General features: G+C 40.7%; 1 protein-coding gene across 1 annotated transcript in view; it reads left to right on the top strand.

The window, feature by feature from the left end:
• The window catches only part of LOC142380820 (protein kinase C-binding protein NELL1-like), a 298,110-nt gene that overhangs the window by 30,491 nt on the left and 250,593 nt on the right, over positions 1-17,026 (top strand). The window contains exon 3 of the mRNA XM_075466741.1: positions 7,277-7,427. Coding sequence (XP_075322856.1) covers positions 7,277-7,427 — 151 coding nt within the window. The remainder of the gene's footprint in view (positions 1-7,276; positions 7,428-17,026) is intronic.

Here is a 17,026-nt window from a genome sequence, read left to right as displayed (position 1 = left end):
TACTAACCTTCTCTCTCAATGCGCTGTTGTACAATTATCAACAGTTTTCACCCTATTATCATATAGATCATTAGATGAAAAAAAAAACACACCTAGGGTTAGAAATACTTACATTTCTGAACTTATCTTTACTGTTTGTGTCTGCTGGGATGGAGAGCTGTCAAATAACACGGACTTTCTTTGACTTGACTGAGTTACAGTATCAATTTAAGCACCATGACAGTAGCCTGTGAAAATCTTGGATTCATCCTCAGCTTGAAATAAAATCAATACATTTTTCCCTTTTTTCTACAGTAACACTGAGATTGGAGGACATTAATGAAGCTGTCATTTTGTCAACAGTTCCCCCATGAGCATACATGTATAAAGTACTAGCGATTCAGACTTGAGTAGAAGTACAAGTACTCTATCAAAAAAATGATTTGAGTAGAAGTAGAAGTGCTCTTTAAGCACCGTACTTAAGTAGAAGTACTAAAGTATTAAACATGTTTTGTATTTAAGTATTGCAAGTAGTTTATTTTTAAAATTACTACTGAAGTACTGAAAGTAAAAGTATTGTGTAGTGTAGTTATTAAAGAAATCAGTCGAAAGTTTGAAAATCAAATTGTTTATTATTCAAAATGTTTGGCTGTAACAGCAGTACAGCGGGATGTACAAGAGCACCTTAAAACATTGAGCTTAACTCTTTTGAACAAAAGAATATGTATTGACAAGTATTTCCCTTCCCCCTTTAAAGCATCTCCCATCACTTCACACATTACACATTTTCTTTTCATCCTTGTCATTTTCTTTCAACTTGTTAAAAAAATCTCAAGGCCAGTTAGGCCACATACAAACACAAATGTCATGTAAAAACAAAAAGTGATTAGAACACCTGAAAACACTGGGCATAAGTCTTTGTGAACAAACAGATCAAACATATCCCCTCTCCATTTAAAGCATCCCTCCCCTCTCTTCCCTGCTTGTGCTTTTTTTTCTCTACAACTTTTCCCCTTCTTAAACTGTGTGCATGCTTGTGTGTCTCTCTGTGTGTGTTTTTATATGTATGTTTGCGTGTTTGTATGCGTGTGGGTGTGTTTGTGCATGAATGAGTATGTTTTTATGTGTGTGCGTTTATAATAACGAGTAACGATGCAGCACATAAAAAATGTAGCATTTCGTTAGCCATAATTAGAGAGTAAAAGTACTAAACTCATTGAAAATATGTACTGAAGTAAAAGTGGAAGTAGGAGAAAAAAATAATACTCCAGTGGAGTACAGATACAGCATTTTAGTACATAAGTAGAGTAGTGAAGTAGTTCTACTTTGTTACCATACATCTCTGCCCATGAGTGAAACATTTACCGTACATTAATATGCTTCCTATCACTGCGGATGTAAGGTTGAACTAATTAACCTCTGAATATTACAGGTTTTTTTTTAATCTGCTGCCACTCTTCATATTTAATCAGATTGTGTGTCGTGTATTTTTTTTAACGTGGTGTCTTTGTCCTACTGTTTAAAGATGTTCTCGACACAAGCTAAATTCAGATTGTCTAATGAAGAATGTTTGTGTTTTCCAAAGACAAACACTATGTTAGAGTTTCTTTCTGAAACACAATCGTCTGCTGACATAATAACAAGCAGAGAAATGGAAAAAACAGACTCATTTTTGGCACGTTAAAAAACGTGTAGAATATAAACGTAACAGAAAAATAAGTAGGTTAAGTTTTCTCCTTATTTGTTACGTGATTGAAAGTCAAGTCCTTGGTCCATCTCCTGACTTGTTGACAGACCATTTGGTCCATTGTTTCTTATCAGTCCCTAGATTAGTTTTAAGGAAATAGGTCAGTTTTCTTTGTGAGAAATGCGATTATTCAGCCACTGGTCTTCTCTTTGGGTTTCACATTACATCCAGCATCGCGTAATGACCCTTTTACCCAAGATAGTCAACACCTTGTAGAGCATCCTTCTCGATGTCAAATCCAGGGACATTATGCTGATGTCCTTGGGAATATTAGAGTTGAGTTTGGCCTCAAGAAGTAAAAAAACATCATTCCAAAAATGTGGGCACTCTTTTGCTCACAAATTCGTCAGCGCTGCTGCTGTACTCCCAGCTGTTTTTTTTTAAACTTTCTTTTAAAGTTGAGAAACAAGCTGAACTCTTTCTCCTTTCCAGTCTTATCATATGCAGTTGGTCCAACTTCTATCATTGCTCTGCCTTCAGGAAAAATCCTTTGATTTGATTACATTTTTTATTTCTATTGTATAAAACTGTCTTCGCTAAAGTTATCTGAAAAGTTTCCATCCTCCAAGTCAAATTCTCTCAAGATTTTTACTACTTTTCACACTGCTGTCAATCCTTTCTCACTCCATTGTACAAATGTATTATCTATTAGAGCTTGAAATGTTCATATCAGGAGTTTACTATCATCTTGTAGTTAGTATTTTCTGGGCATCTCTCACTGTATTTTTAGTGTACTTTCTACAATAGTTTTTGCCTTCTTTTGTTTTATACAATCTTTCTTACATCGCCTGGTCTGAGGCTGGGTATGCCCCAGGTTTAATTCAGTGTGCTTCCACCTAACCAGATAGTCTGGGAAATGCAGATAAACAACACTGGACAGCTAAATAATATTCTTTACGCTTTGGTAATGCCAGTCCTCCATGATCCTTATCGAATTAAAGCATCTCAGATTTCACCCAAATGCTCCCACCCAAATTAAACCAGATGCCCACTTATTCCACACAGTGATATGAGAGTCAGGTACTCCAACTGGAAGCGAATTTACGATAAAAAATAGGTGTCCCTGTTACAGAACTATTACCTATCAGAATGTATTGTGTATGAATGAATCCCTTGAAATGTTCTGTTTTTGAACAAGACTTACTGTTTAATTCTGTGCTGTTGTGGCGGTTAGCACTGGTTCCTCACAGCAGGAAGGTCCCTGGTTCGAGTCTCAGCTGTGCATGTCGGGGTTCTCTCTGGGTACATCTGCTTCTTTCTACCATCCAAAAAGTTAATCAGCGTTAGGTGAATTGGTGATTATAAATTTTCCATGGAAGCAAGTGTGAGTATGCATGTTTTTTTGTCTCCGTGTTTTTTTGTTGGCCCGTGATGGACTGGCGACCCGCCCAAGGTGTACCCTGCCGTTTCCCCTCAGCTGGGAATAGAAAATAGATGGACGGATGTTTTCATCCCATTGACTAAAAACACACAGCTAACCAGGTTCACATGCTTCTGCCTCCTGTATGTTTTTCTCAGTAAACAAATGACCAGCATGAGTCAGTTGCTTGTTTATCTCAGTTTGGTTCCAAATATTTAGGCTATGTACACACGTAGCCGGGTATTTTTAAAACCGAATGTTTCCCCCCCTCCGTTTATAAAATAATCTGTATCCACATTACCTCATTTTCGAAAAAAACACCTTCCACACATAAACGAACATCTGCGTTTTCACCTGTCTTGACAACCCAAATGCATTTGCTGTTTTGCGCAATCTGCCCTTGTCAGCTAAATAATAAAGTGTGCACGCAACTTTTTTGAGCACACTGACAGGTGATCGCATGACAGTGGACTGCCCCTCGATATGAGGACGTAATAATTCCGACAGCGACAGGAGTGAGGACCGGGACATGCGAAATTGTCACGCCATTCCTCTGGGAGTACGACTTGGGCGTGTAAAATCACGGCAGTAAACAGCGCCTGCACAATAATAACCACCACAGTTCTCAAGGCATCCATGCTTCTTCAGTAAACAAAGGTCGCACTTTAGACTTTAAAGCAGATTTGTTGTTGTTTTGGCGCATATTGTGACGTTCGAAAACGCAAAACTCCGGTTATCTCTGTCTACACGCAGCTGCATAAACGGAGTTTTCAAAAATCTTCACTTTGCCCGGAGTTTTTAAAAACATTTGTTTACGATGCGTTTTCATGTGGATGACAGGTCCAAACGTAGAACAATATATTCGTTTTAGCAGATACCCGGCTACGTGGGGATGGGGCCTTAATCTGCAGGGTCATGCATCAACAATGCATGTGTAACACTGATTGCCCAGCAGAGTGTGGCCATATTACCTTCCTTTAAACAATCCACAAGCGAATAAAGAGAGAAATTCACTCTCAATAGGGTGGAATATTTTTCATTTCAACTGCCAGTTATTACCGGTTACAAAGCTGTGAGCTTTGGGTATTGAAATTTGGATTTAGAAATGTAATTGTGATCAAGCCATGAAAATAAGGAAGTCCTGATCATTTAAAGCCACCGTGGGTAACATTTATTTTACTGCATTGTACATTTACTATATTAAATCTAGAATTGGTCCCTTATAATTTACAGCCAGTTATTACTGCACTTTCAACACATTTGTGCTCAGCCCATACAAATGTAAAAAAAACCTGCCGGAGGCGATTTATGTTGCTGTTCTTAGAGAACTGGACAAAGAGACATTTTCTTCCCGCTTGTAGACACACCGGTCTCTGGCCTCTTAGGAAACTCAGCCCTGATCTCCTTTGTGCCCTTGGCAAGTCTTGAGCATTGCACAGTAATGTGCTTATCTAGTCGAGACACGGTGACATGAGTTTTCCATATCAGGCCAGACAGAAGTCCTCACAGACTTGGCTGACTGTGTCTTTGGTGAACGAGGTCTCTGAGGACCTCAGCTGAGCTCCTCTTCCTCACTGCCACTTAAAGAGGCCATCTGTAAGGCCTTGCCAAGCTGGGGGAGGACCCGCCAGGCTCCTGATTAAAGTGATGAGCTGTAAAATTGAGATGCAGAGGGGGCGACAGCTGGCTGCTGCCTGCTGAACTGAGCTTTAACGTGTCTGTTGGGAGGCGAACATTCCCATTTTATCTGTTATCTCCGTCACTGTAATTGTGTGTGTTCGTGTCTACAAGAGCCTGAAACTTTTGTGTACAGTTCAGACTCTTAAATGCTCTACTTCATCAAACTATAATCTCCCATTAGGCGGTATCCTGTTAGCTGTTAGGTGTGATGGGCTGATCACTGAGGATAAAGCACAGTTAAACTCCCAAACTCGTTTGCGTTGGTTTGTTTGCAGCTTGTATCACGCAGGACTCATTACAATCATTTGTTGTAATCATGGCTGTGAAGAGTTTGAACTTGACTGTGTTAAGCGTTTACATTTGCAGCGTCAGCTGGTTTTTTATGTGAGAGTAAATGAATGATGACGTTGACCTTGAAGTGTCTGACACTGCTCCTTCTTTCCTTGTCAGTCAGGTGGAGGTAAATAGACCTGAAATCTGACAGTATCTTCACATCATAAAAATAAGGCCTGTGTCTCTGCAGATTAGAGCGGATGATCTAATGTCTGGCTCTGGTCAGGGAGACTGCGTGGTGTGGAGGTGGGGGGGCCTGGGGGAAGTGGCTCTCCATCAATTGGTCTGTGACAGCAGGGAGGCTGAGTGTGAGGGCAGGCAGGCTACTGTCACCCTTGGGAGATTTAAAAGCCCTTTGCTGAGACAACTACAGGTTTCTCTACACTGGACTGTCTGTCATGTAAAGCTGACAGTGTGGAACCTTGGGAGCTTCTTATTCAGATCTGTCCTCAGTTCTGGTAGCTCAGGCACATGTTTTCACCTACACCCAAAAAATAACTAGGTCACACAGACTGACTAAATATAAATGTATGTTTTCTCAACATAAATGCTTCGGGTGCAGGATTGTTAAACTCAAGACGCAGGCTTTAATCGGCTCCATGGATGGGGTCGGGGCAACAAAATGGGGCACAGCTGATATTTTCTTATCAGTAACAAACATCAACTGTAACATCTCACATGGAGGCTTTGAAACTTACTAAGAGATAAAGAAAATGAATAAAAGAATAACCCGACCTGTGAGTTTTAAACCTCAGGGTGCAGAGAATGTACCCACCACTACATACAGTGGAACAAGGATTTAATCGCCTTGTTTTTGCAGGTGCACCAGCGTGATTTAGGATTTAAACACACTACGTTTGTAAACGGCATAAAGCGGAAGCTAATGTCATCTGCTTTATCAGATCTCTTGGCTTACTTAATTTAAAAACAACCAAGAAAGGATTGGTATCATTTATTCATTCAACTGTTTGTTGTACAATGAGTCCTTTTCTGACATGAGACATTTAAGCTTTATGGCTTCAACACTCTGTTAAAGCAACAGCTTTCAGTTGGTCAAACATAGGTTTGTTTTTCCGTTAATGTTCCTCACAGCTTCATATAGACTCACCCATGACGTGAGCTAGTGTTTGTGAGCAGTGTTTTGCTTTCATATAAGATTAGACATGATTCAGGCATAATTCCTGATAGATTCTTTGCTTATTCGTCCTACAGCCTCTCCAGAGGTGGATTGGATCAGTTTAAGCTTTTACTTTCAAATCTTTTATTGCACTTATGTTAACAAGCTCAGTTGTGAGATTTAGAGACATTTTTTTTCCCTTTAATTTAGCTCAATCCCTGTGTGGAAAGAAGAGAAAAGAAAAGAAAAAACACTTGGGTTTTGTACCTTCTAATTTTCAGGAAAACCACTGAATAGGTTTTCATGTTAACTCTCCTGATAAATGGAGTTTTGATAGGTCAGTGACCGTGTAATGATCAAAATGAATAAATGACTCATTAAATTAAAAGGGGAATGAGTAGAAAGTCTTCAGGGTGCTAGTAGAGTAAGAGTCTGAAGTGTCCTTGATCTGGGAAGTGGGCACCAACTACAAAAAAAGCCTTTTTTCTCTTTGCTTTGCAAAACATTTGCACCACGCAAACAATGTGGACTTAATACGGCTATTATCGACACGCTGACTAAAAACAGTTAACTTATTCATAAACTCAATTCTAACATATTTGAAAGATGCTGACAGAAACTATAAATATGAGATTGAGACATTAATAAACTAAAACGATTGGATAAAAGCAAACTTCGAAAATGTGTACAAGAGCTCCACAAGTGAGCGGTTTTATTCCCCCCCGACATCTCTTTCTCTTTAAGAGGGAAAAAAACATTCTCTTTGGTGTGAATCTATGCAAAATGTATCATCATCCTCTAGGTGGGTTCATCAGGCCTGCTGGCATCACCGGATTATTTTTTAAACAGTATGCCATACGGAACTGCCAGGATGTTTAAGATATATTTTGCAAGTGCAAAGGTGTTGAATTGTGTTTTGCGATGAGTGATTCGCCCGATTAATATGTTGCTCGTTCTTTTGGCAGGCTCACATGGAGGGGGCAGACAGCACATTGCCTATGAAAAGAGTTTACACAAGCTCACGATTTCTCACGATTTCCTTTTCATCTTGTGCCCTCAGATGTTGGGAGAGCAGTTCACGCCCCGGCACACATCACAGAAAGAGTGGTGCAGCTGTTCAGGAGTAAAAGTGAGTTTACCTTCTTGGCCTCCATCCAGCAGAAGTCGTCTACATCAGGAGTCATATTCTCCATCCACGAGTCAGAACACAGGTAATCCATCCGTAATCCCCTTCATTTTTGGCCTGCAGCTCCCTTTCTGCACAAATTCCACGGATTACTGGGCGCTCGTTTTTAAAGAAACCAAATAGAAGTTGTGATCTCAGATGGTTGCAGTTGGCTGTCGATGATGCATATTAGAGTAAAGAGCAGTGTGTGATTTCTGCCAGAGTGTGTCAGAAGGAAATAGTCATTGGCTGGACTAATACAGTTTCCACTTGTATGCTCAGGGCTGTAAGATAGCCTTCCATGTTTTGTGTTTGTAAAAGAGTGTGAGGTGCAAAGCAATGAATGCTGCTGATGTTAACCGATACCAGGCCGTTGAGCAAAGCAGTGGGGCCTTGTAATGAGCTTTAACAACCGGCGTTATTCAAGGCTGCTTTTATTGCTGAGTAAATTAATATTTGGAATTCGGAATGAGCGGCAGATGACTGATTTTACTGCAGAAAGTAAATGCTGTAAGCCATCACCGAGTGAGAGAAGTGAGCCCCCCCAAGAAACTGTACAACTGTGAATTGTTTTAAGGGGCAGGCAGCATTGATTTTCCTCTCCTCCTCTGAAGGTAAAAAGCCTTCAGTTCTGTAGAACATGCAGCCAAAGTGAACCTTGCGAGTGAGTGTGTATGCGACATGTGTTTGCTGCCAAAAAAAAGTTAAATCATACACAGTGGGAGAGATGATGGACCCTCAGCTGATGGAGGAGCTGGTGAAGAGTGAGCTGACTGTCTAAAATGCAGGAAACAAAGCCTGACGAAGCTGCAGGTTCTTTAGATACTTAAATATAACATATGTTGTATTAAAGATTAAAGAACCTTATCTATGCTTCAGTTTTGATGTAATTTTTTAAAACTGACAGCAAGAAAAGTTTATATCAAAGTTTAAGATATTACATCAATATGAGTGTGGAGTTCAGGCTTCCAGCTTTAATTTGGGTAATAACAAGGGTTTAGTAATTACTGCTCTCTAAAAGGCAAAACCATCTTTGTCAAGGGCTCAGATAGAATTGAGTAATTGACTTGAATGTAGTTTCAGAGCCAGCTGTGGGGGTAAGATACCCAGGCTCCGCCCTCGCAGTGACGCAACACCTTCGGCTCTGCTACACTTACTCAGGCAAACTGCTCATTCAGGTGGATTCGAGTTCCCGAAAAAATGGGAACTCCACCCACTTTGTCGGGAAGCAATCAACTTTGAGCAGCGCCAACGGCCCAGGGTAGAGGCGTGTTCAAGGTAGTGACGTGGTTGAACTGCCACTCAACCCATGGATTGTACACGGAAGCGCTTCATTCAATATCAACATGGAGCAGCGTCAAGCTTTTGACACTGCTGTAGATGCTGTAATGAAAGTGTTCGACGGGAGATTCTCGTTAAAAATCGAGCAAAGAACAGCCCTTGAATCATTTTTTGACAGGAAAGACGTTTTCGCCTTGCTCCCTACTGGCTTTGGTAAGAGTTTAATCTACCAGTTAGCCCCGCTGGTAGCTAAATCATACGTCAGAGGAAAGAGTGGTGTGATTGGCTTAAGCTTAGGCACAGCCTTTTCTGGCCACAACCAGTAGCAACCCGAGGGAGGTGGGTTGACCAGGCCATTTCGAATCGTATTCCTCATGGTCTTGGTCAGACCAGAATCTCGAAGAAATTTGAAAGTCTATGTTAATCAGGCTAGGGGTAAGAGGTTCGTGGCATTTTCAATCGATGCTATTGCTGTGAACCCACAGCATGCGAGCAGAGGAAGTTTACCCATTTTCCTTCAGCTGAAAACCAACAAATCCACCAGAGAGGTAGCAGGAGTATCCGTGGTGTCTAAATCAATAGTTACAATAGGTACATTCTGAAGAAAAAAAATCCTCACATGCAGTGTTCGAATTATCCACTGGGCTTCGGGGGGGTCGGACTTTTTGCGGATCAATTGATGACGTCACCCCCCCCCCCAAAAAAGAAAAAAAAAATCATGATAACATCATGATATGCAAACACAACAATATGTTATCATTTGCAAACTCCCTGCTAGAGCGTCAGATGAACCAAGTGACCACGTTCGCGGGAAGATCACATCAAAGCACTCGTCTCCGTAAACTCCGTGTTGCCAGATTGGGCTGTTTTGGATAACCGTCTGCGGGTAAAAATGGGTATTGGGCGAGTTTTTCTGTATCTGTATATGGCTCTATGGCCATAGAAATAAATAGAATTCAGTTTAGACTGGTTTAGTTTAGATTTAGTGCCTACAGGCGGGGTTTGAGCATGTTTGGAAATCATCTGGCAACCCTGCAAAATCCGCTCTGCGCAGGTGAATTCAGCTCAACTCTGCACGCAGCACTGTCAAGTTCAACCACCTAGCCAAAGTTTGTCTCACACATGTTGCTGCAGCAGGACGTTGCTAACTTTCCAGTTAGCAACAAGCACAGCAGCAGAACCAACACATGCAGAATAATACATAAATATTAAACCTAGCAACGACCCAACTTCAAACAGCTGTATGGCTTACCAAAAGCCCACTAGCAAACTAGCAACTAGCCTACATTATGTAGTGCCCATGAGACGCAATCAATAAATGTCAATCAGCAAAGTGAACCCAATGACGCATACAGAATCAAGCTGTAAATTATCAGACTACAGCTGCCAAATTCAACATAGCTTGTAATGTCCACTATAAACAGTGTGCGCTTTTCTTGAGATTGAAAAGTGCTATCAGACAGCCCCGTGGTGCTAGTAGTCATGGTATACTGCTAGCTGCTACATGAAATGGCTTCAAACAGAGTCAAAATTATGATTAATCCTATATTTGTCACGGCGGACATATGGTAAGGAATCCCATTTTTCCTACCTCTTTGTGGGCATGCTATCCTTTTTGCCTTCTTGCTCGACACAGCTATCCTTGCTTCTTGCTTGGTGGAGTCACACTATCCATTTGCCTTCTTCTAACTTAGTTAAATGATAATATTCCAATTGTGCTTTAAACACATGATAAGCCTTGTACTTTATTTTCTGACATCAAGTATGTTGGTTGGTGTATTCTGGATTAGAGCAGTCCGCCTCTGTCTTTAAACTGAGACTACTTGTGCATGTTGACTCGTGGAATTCCTCTGATGTAGTCCTAGGCTAACTTTTTTCTCATGGGAGAAAGGGAAGGGCGGTCACCTGTCTTGAGTGTTTGTAAGTTCAGTGCTTTAAAGTTGAGATAATATTAGTCTGATTTGTTGGTTTCATTTAACAAATCACGGGAAACCTCCACCTTGACAGCTTAATTCCACGCGCTCGCATCTCAAACATCATTTTAACGGGCATCAATACCCTGCATCTCAGTGCTGCCGATGTTTTGGACAATGCGCGAGCTGCCTGCGAACATACGAAACGCCCGCTGGTGGTACAGTCCATTGAAGGGGTGTTCCAAAACGCATTTTATTTGGTTATTCATAGTACACATTGAAAAATACTAAGTAACAAGACATTTTCAACACCTGATTTTAATAATAGATCCATTTTTCCAGTACCCCCCAAAAGTGTAATTTAGTCCCATTTGGGGGGTATCAAGTCTCAATCGGGGGGGTCAGACCCCCCCGGTACCCCCCGTAATTCGAACACTGCTCACATGTCCACAGAAGACAAGAGTGGTTCAACAGTAAAGGAAATCCTTTCCACAAACCAAGGCGGTATTTTTATATCGTTTTTTTATCCATCTCTCCCGTTCAGAAAAGGTTTCATGTATGCAGGAGCAGTCGGTTCAAAACATTATGCCTCAGGAAGAAAAGGCCGGATTGGATTTTGTGATAAAATCCTCTTTAAAAGAGAAACCAGGTTTAGGACAGCATTATTTGTATAGAAGGTAAATGTATGGTGAAGATTTAAAACAAATATTGTCTTTAAAATGTGGACACGCAGCGCGATGGCCTGAACATGCATCGTTTCTAATGATTCGGGGTCACTAGGGTTTATTGGTGATGTGACAGAAGACAGACGCAGCATGATTTCTAGATAAAAGAAAAAACTGAAAAAAAACTGAAAAAATGGCATAAAACATACAAAAAAAATTAAATGTAAAGAGAGCAGGTGGAGGGAAAGGTGCATCATGGCTGGTTCCCATCTGTCCAGTCACATAGCAGCATAACTGAACTGATGCTTCAAGGTCACCTGAGCCATCCCTAACTATAAGTTTGATCAATTCTAATGCTAAAGAGGATGTCTGCCTCCTGAGCCCAAACTGGGAACTGGTTCCAAAAGACAGTTGGGCTCACACTATTATGGCTAAAATAATAATCACAATTATTTTGATCAATATTGAGATCAAGGTTATTTATCACGATTATTCACTGATTTTGATCACAACACTGTTTTTATTGCACTTTTATGTAAACTTAACACTACTTTTCATCCATATTGTGCTACATCCCAGCTAATGTACAAATCCCGTCTTCTCATTCAAATAAAACCGGAGATCCACATTCAGCTAAATCCTCCTGCAGAACTGCTTAAAAACAGCACCAGAACTTACAATAAATCAACAGGGCACTGCTTTCACTTCCACATCATGTTTCAAAGGTTAAACATTTTGAAAACAAATAAGGTTATGGTTGATGTCGGACCAGTCATGTTAACAGCAGTTACACCGTTTTTCTTGGCCTCAATGCATTCTTCATACTGCAGTTTTTTGTGTGTTTTCAGATGGTTTGAGAAGTCAGTTGTGCTGCTTTGGGGCGCAGATAACACCAGACAACGACCCGCATGGAGGGTCAAGCTCTTCTCCCTCCACTGTGCCAGATATTTGGTTTCTGTTTTGTTCTTGTATATCTGTCCGTATGTTGCTGCTCATCCTATCTTCATCTAGGAAACGTCTAACTTTGCCGTGCTGTGATTGGCACATGCAGGCACACGGTCAACAGGGAGCTCAAGATTTGCTTTTTCCTTGCGTTGCGTCGGTGGAGCCCACATTTTAGATATCAGACAGTCGTTTCCTCTTAATTGTAGAAAGGCAAAATCAAAAATGAGATTAAAATTAATTTAATTGTACAGCACTAAATGTTAGAGATTTACTGTTTAATGTGTTGTTTGCTCAGATTCTGCAAAATACAGCAAACTTGATGAAATGGGTCATCGTCCATCAGTACCGTGAGTTTTAGGATGAATTAATTAATCAATATTTATTTTAAATAGAAAGCACTGGAAACTATACCTACAGATAAACTATAGAAAACAAACAACTACTTTTGCTTAACAGTTCTACAGTCGTTGACAAATGGGAACACAGAATTTGCACCATGCAGCTGGAAACGAAAAGGCCAATTATAAGCTGAATATCCTAGTCGGAAAGTACTTTTTTCTATATTTAAGTTACCTGCTGATGCATGAGCATTTGCTTCTCTAGGCACCCAGTGTTGCAGTCCATTGTTGGGGAGAAATGTCCTGTTCTGGACTGGGCTTTAAGGCGTGAGATGGTTAGAGTTGTCTTTGAGTGCCTGCTCTTTCTCTCTGTCCCTGTTGGTCTTTTTCAGTTTCTCTGTGACATAACCTGCAGGCTTAATTGTTGCACAGTGGGCTCACCAAACAACAGCAAGGCGAGGCTAAATGGGGCCACTTGACTGTATGCCCTCCTGCTTCTGGCACCATAACGTGCATCATGCAACATTTGTATCTCACAGGAGTGCTTGCGCAAAGCAAATGTTACAATGGCGACACTCAAACACACACGTTGTCAGACATACTGATTTCTGATCCACTTATGATATTTTTATTGCTTGAAAATAGGTGTTTGGGGTACAGATTTTCTTTTTGAATGGACTGTTCTCCAAATTGCATCAGCACATTTCTGGATGTTACTACCAATTGAATTTATCTTTGCAAACACTGCAAAACACAGAAACACAGTTTATCTTTCACAACTCTTAGTTATAGTTTGTTGCTGTTAAAATCTCTCATGCCACCATTTTTATGAAACTCGGAAGTTATCGGGCTCTAAATTCTAACTCATAATGTGACAGATGGACTAAGCTACTCTTCTGATTACAGTTTGCAAATGCAGCCTAAGAACCTGTGATGGACCAAGCAGTAAAAGGACAATAGCTAAGGCACAGGTTAAAGTAAAAGGGTGAAGGGTGTTTTATTTAACCCAAAAAGTAATAAAACTATATAAAGTGACAACAAGAAAATGGGCTCATAAAAGAGGTCAAAGTTTACACAAAATAACTGGTAACAAAACAAGACACTAACTCTAACAAACAGACTTTGAAACTTAAATGGTGGCTGATCAGCCCACAAAAACACAATAGGGGAAAGCGAACACAGACAACTCTCCCCCCCCCCCCCCCCCCGTGTTGTTGGTATGGTCCAATTTTCTGGTTTCACCATATAGGCCTGCCCCACCCGTTTGCCACCTGTTTGTCAGCCAGCGGCCTGGAACAGCTTCAGCTAAGGTAACTCAAATTAAGCAACATCAAGCAAATACACAAACATGACGCGGCCTAAACTATGATCTGCCCACTTATTTTAGTATACAGACTAATTCCAATCTAAAACCAATTGTGCATTGGTCCATAAATCGATTTCTAAATTTTAAGAATATTCAAGTGCAATGTTCTATATTCTACGTTAACCCAGAAGAACGGTGAGGAGGAAGGAAACGGCTATTTGAATTGATGGCTACGTTTATATGATCATTTCCTTGTCTTTGGCCCCAGAAGTGTCCTGAACACAGCAAGAAAGATGGAAAATACAAAAAAAGGGCGAAGTCTCTGCTGAGAAATACACATTTTTAGTGGATCATGACTGAGATGGAATCATTTTGTTATATATTGTTCTTACTGTTTTTTTTCAAATAATTTTTGGATTATCCTACTCAGTCTGCCTTTTTTTTATTTATTAATTTATAAGTTTTTATTATCGAAACACAGAATTTTTGAAGTTGAGTAGGCCCTACATAGAGACAGTTGGTGCCATAAAGCTTTACAGAATAAGTAATAAGAATATCAGCCTCTTTAAACCTTTTTTTGACAAATTGATTACTATGCAAAGTTATTCTGCTCTGTACGCAGGGTACACTCTTAATCAAAATCACTTTTTGCAAAATAACAGTGCTTGTGAGTGCGTACTGGTCTTTAAGTGTGTGGTTATGATGATAGATTCAGGCAAAAATGGCCTGAAACAGCTGTGGTCATGGTCAGAAGAAGGCTGCATTTATTTATTTATTTTTTTGGTAAAAGTACAGCAACTGGAGCAGTTGTCTGTCTGGTCAAAATGAGGTTTGCTCCGTCCAGTGTGACCCCTTCCTATGAGGATTTGTGGAGCTGTAACAATCTGTCGAGTTTGATCTGTGGGTCACTGAGAGGAACAAGAATGCTGCTTTTGGAAGGAAACATTTCTGCTGAAGTGGAACATGTCGATATTCTCTAAATCTCAACGCCTGAAACTGAATCAGTATTTCCGGATACTTAGAAAAGTGCCTTTCCTTTCCTTTCTGGAGTATTTTGGCACTTACCTCCTAAATGTTTCAGAGTAAACTTGAAGCCAGTTCATAGGACATGTATTTATCTTTAAATGTGATGTATTGCCAGGTATTATTAAAAAAAGAAAAAAGAGTTTGGATTGCACATCTCGCCAGGCCACACTAGGCTGAAGTCATTTTGAGACGAGCTGCTGTGTGAGTCAGACTGCCACACTGCTAGTGTAATTAAATTCGGCGAGATGGACAGATCCTTCACTGGCGTGGTGCAGACCTGTGCTCCTCTGTGACCAAGGATTTGTTCTGAACTTTTGAATCCTCTCAGAAGGCCCTATTAGAGCCCTTTGCTGATGCCCATTCTTTTCCATTAAAACACAGGCCAACCATTCAGCGAGCTAACCGACAGCCACTGTGGCTTTACAACTCGGCCAAATCCAATCATACATTTCCTCTCTTTTCCTTTCATCACTTACTTGCATCCCTCTCTCAAGCCGAACCAGCCCCTGTTCCCTCCCACCTACTCTGCCAGCCCAGTTTTCACAATATGATAATATCCTTCTCTCTTCCCTCCTCTCATCAGCCGCTCTGCTCTCCTTATCATAAGAGTGAAAAAGTCTTTTGAATGCTGGTATTTCTAAGAACTCATCGCCAAAGCAGAAGAAGTGTTATTTTTTTTTTCTAGTTATGCTCTGCACCGAGGAATGTGGAGGAGGGTTTATTGCTGCTCCACTTGTCTGAATACAACAAAGGAGTGGATTTTTTGCCCAGACAGCAATTTTCTTGGTCCCTGGAACAATTTTATTGTCAGCAAGTGGCAGAGGCTGTGTGATGAACTAACTCAAAGCCCGGTCTATCCACTGCTCTTCCCACCTGAGCACTCAAACTCCAAATATGCCCAGCCAGCTCCTGCAGCTGCTCTGTTCACCTGGCCACCCTTTGTGACTCTGCTCCATAAGGGCCCACAGGTTGTTCTCTTTTATGAACCATGCTGAGGAGGAGAATGGGTGGTTTGTGGAGACTTTCTGTGGTAAAAGGTTTGTGTACGTTGGTGAGCAGAGGGAAGTTAGATGCACTGAATATTTGATTCACTACGGAAATCATTTTAGAGCGAGACTTGGATTCTTCTCAAGTTACACAGCAAATGTCCAAATTTTCATTTTCAGTTTAACAGTAAAATCTGGCTTTTATATTTAAAAAGTCTAATCTTGTTGGATTCATTCATGTGCATTGTTTTTGAGGGAAAAGTGTGAGGATTTCAGTTACCAAAACATTCAAAATTTAAACAGATTGTGTATAATTTAGAAAAATAATTTCCTATATCAGTGGGAAGGGGCCGTACAGGTAGGATAATGCTGGACAATAACTATGATTAGATGTGTATGCAGTGATTGTTAAACTAGTCAGTTAAACCAGCTTTAAAAAACAGGCGGTACAAAGGTGCATTCACAACAGTGAGAGACTCCAGGTGAATAGCTACCCACCTGGCAAGAGACGTTTTACAATATCCAGGTTGCTTTTTTTATTTGGTATATTTGTGATTTTGAAGTCCTTGATAATTTAAAGAAATACACTGCCTACCATCCTGACATGCACTCTCAATAGCAGCTTTGAAAACAAGTTGGATTGCAAAATAAGAGGCACTGTGGCAATCATCTGCCACAGTCTTAACTGTTACAGTGGTTTGTTTTTCCATCTTTCGTATGCAGTGTGATTTAGTAAGTCTCAACTGTTTGGTGCTCCGCAGCTAAACTGTGTTGCCACTCTCTTACCCTTTTTTCTACAACCCCAGAAATGTGCTGCGTTTGTCTTGCTGTTAGTTGAGTTGTGTGTGAATGTTTGAGGGGGAGAACCTGTGAGCATCGACACTGAGCTCCTGGTATCTGCCCTGTGGGGTAGGGCTGATAGATGAGCCGCAGCCTCTCACCTCTGTTAGACACCCAGTTTCCACGCTGTGCTCGGATTATCCCAGGGTGTGAACTTACTGCCTGTGTCTGCTTTGAGGAAGGATATGTTGCAGTGCAAATTATTCCCTCTGAGGCTTTGAAATGTCCTTGTCTGAATAAAATACAGCTTTTTTTTTTGCCTTGTTCTACAGATTTTGCTCTGACACTACTTTGTTTCTTTTTAAAATAACTCCTGCTTGTATGTGGACGTCATCTTGACTTGAA

The sequence above is a fragment of the Odontesthes bonariensis genome, chromosome 1 (assembly GCF_027942865.1).
Source record: "Odontesthes bonariensis isolate fOdoBon6 chromosome 1, fOdoBon6.hap1, whole genome shotgun sequence".
NCBI lineage: Eukaryota > Metazoa > Chordata > Actinopteri > Atheriniformes > Atherinopsidae > Odontesthes > Odontesthes bonariensis.
The sequence above is the reverse complement of the archived record's forward strand: the minus strand, read 5'-3'. Positions and strand labels throughout refer to the sequence as shown.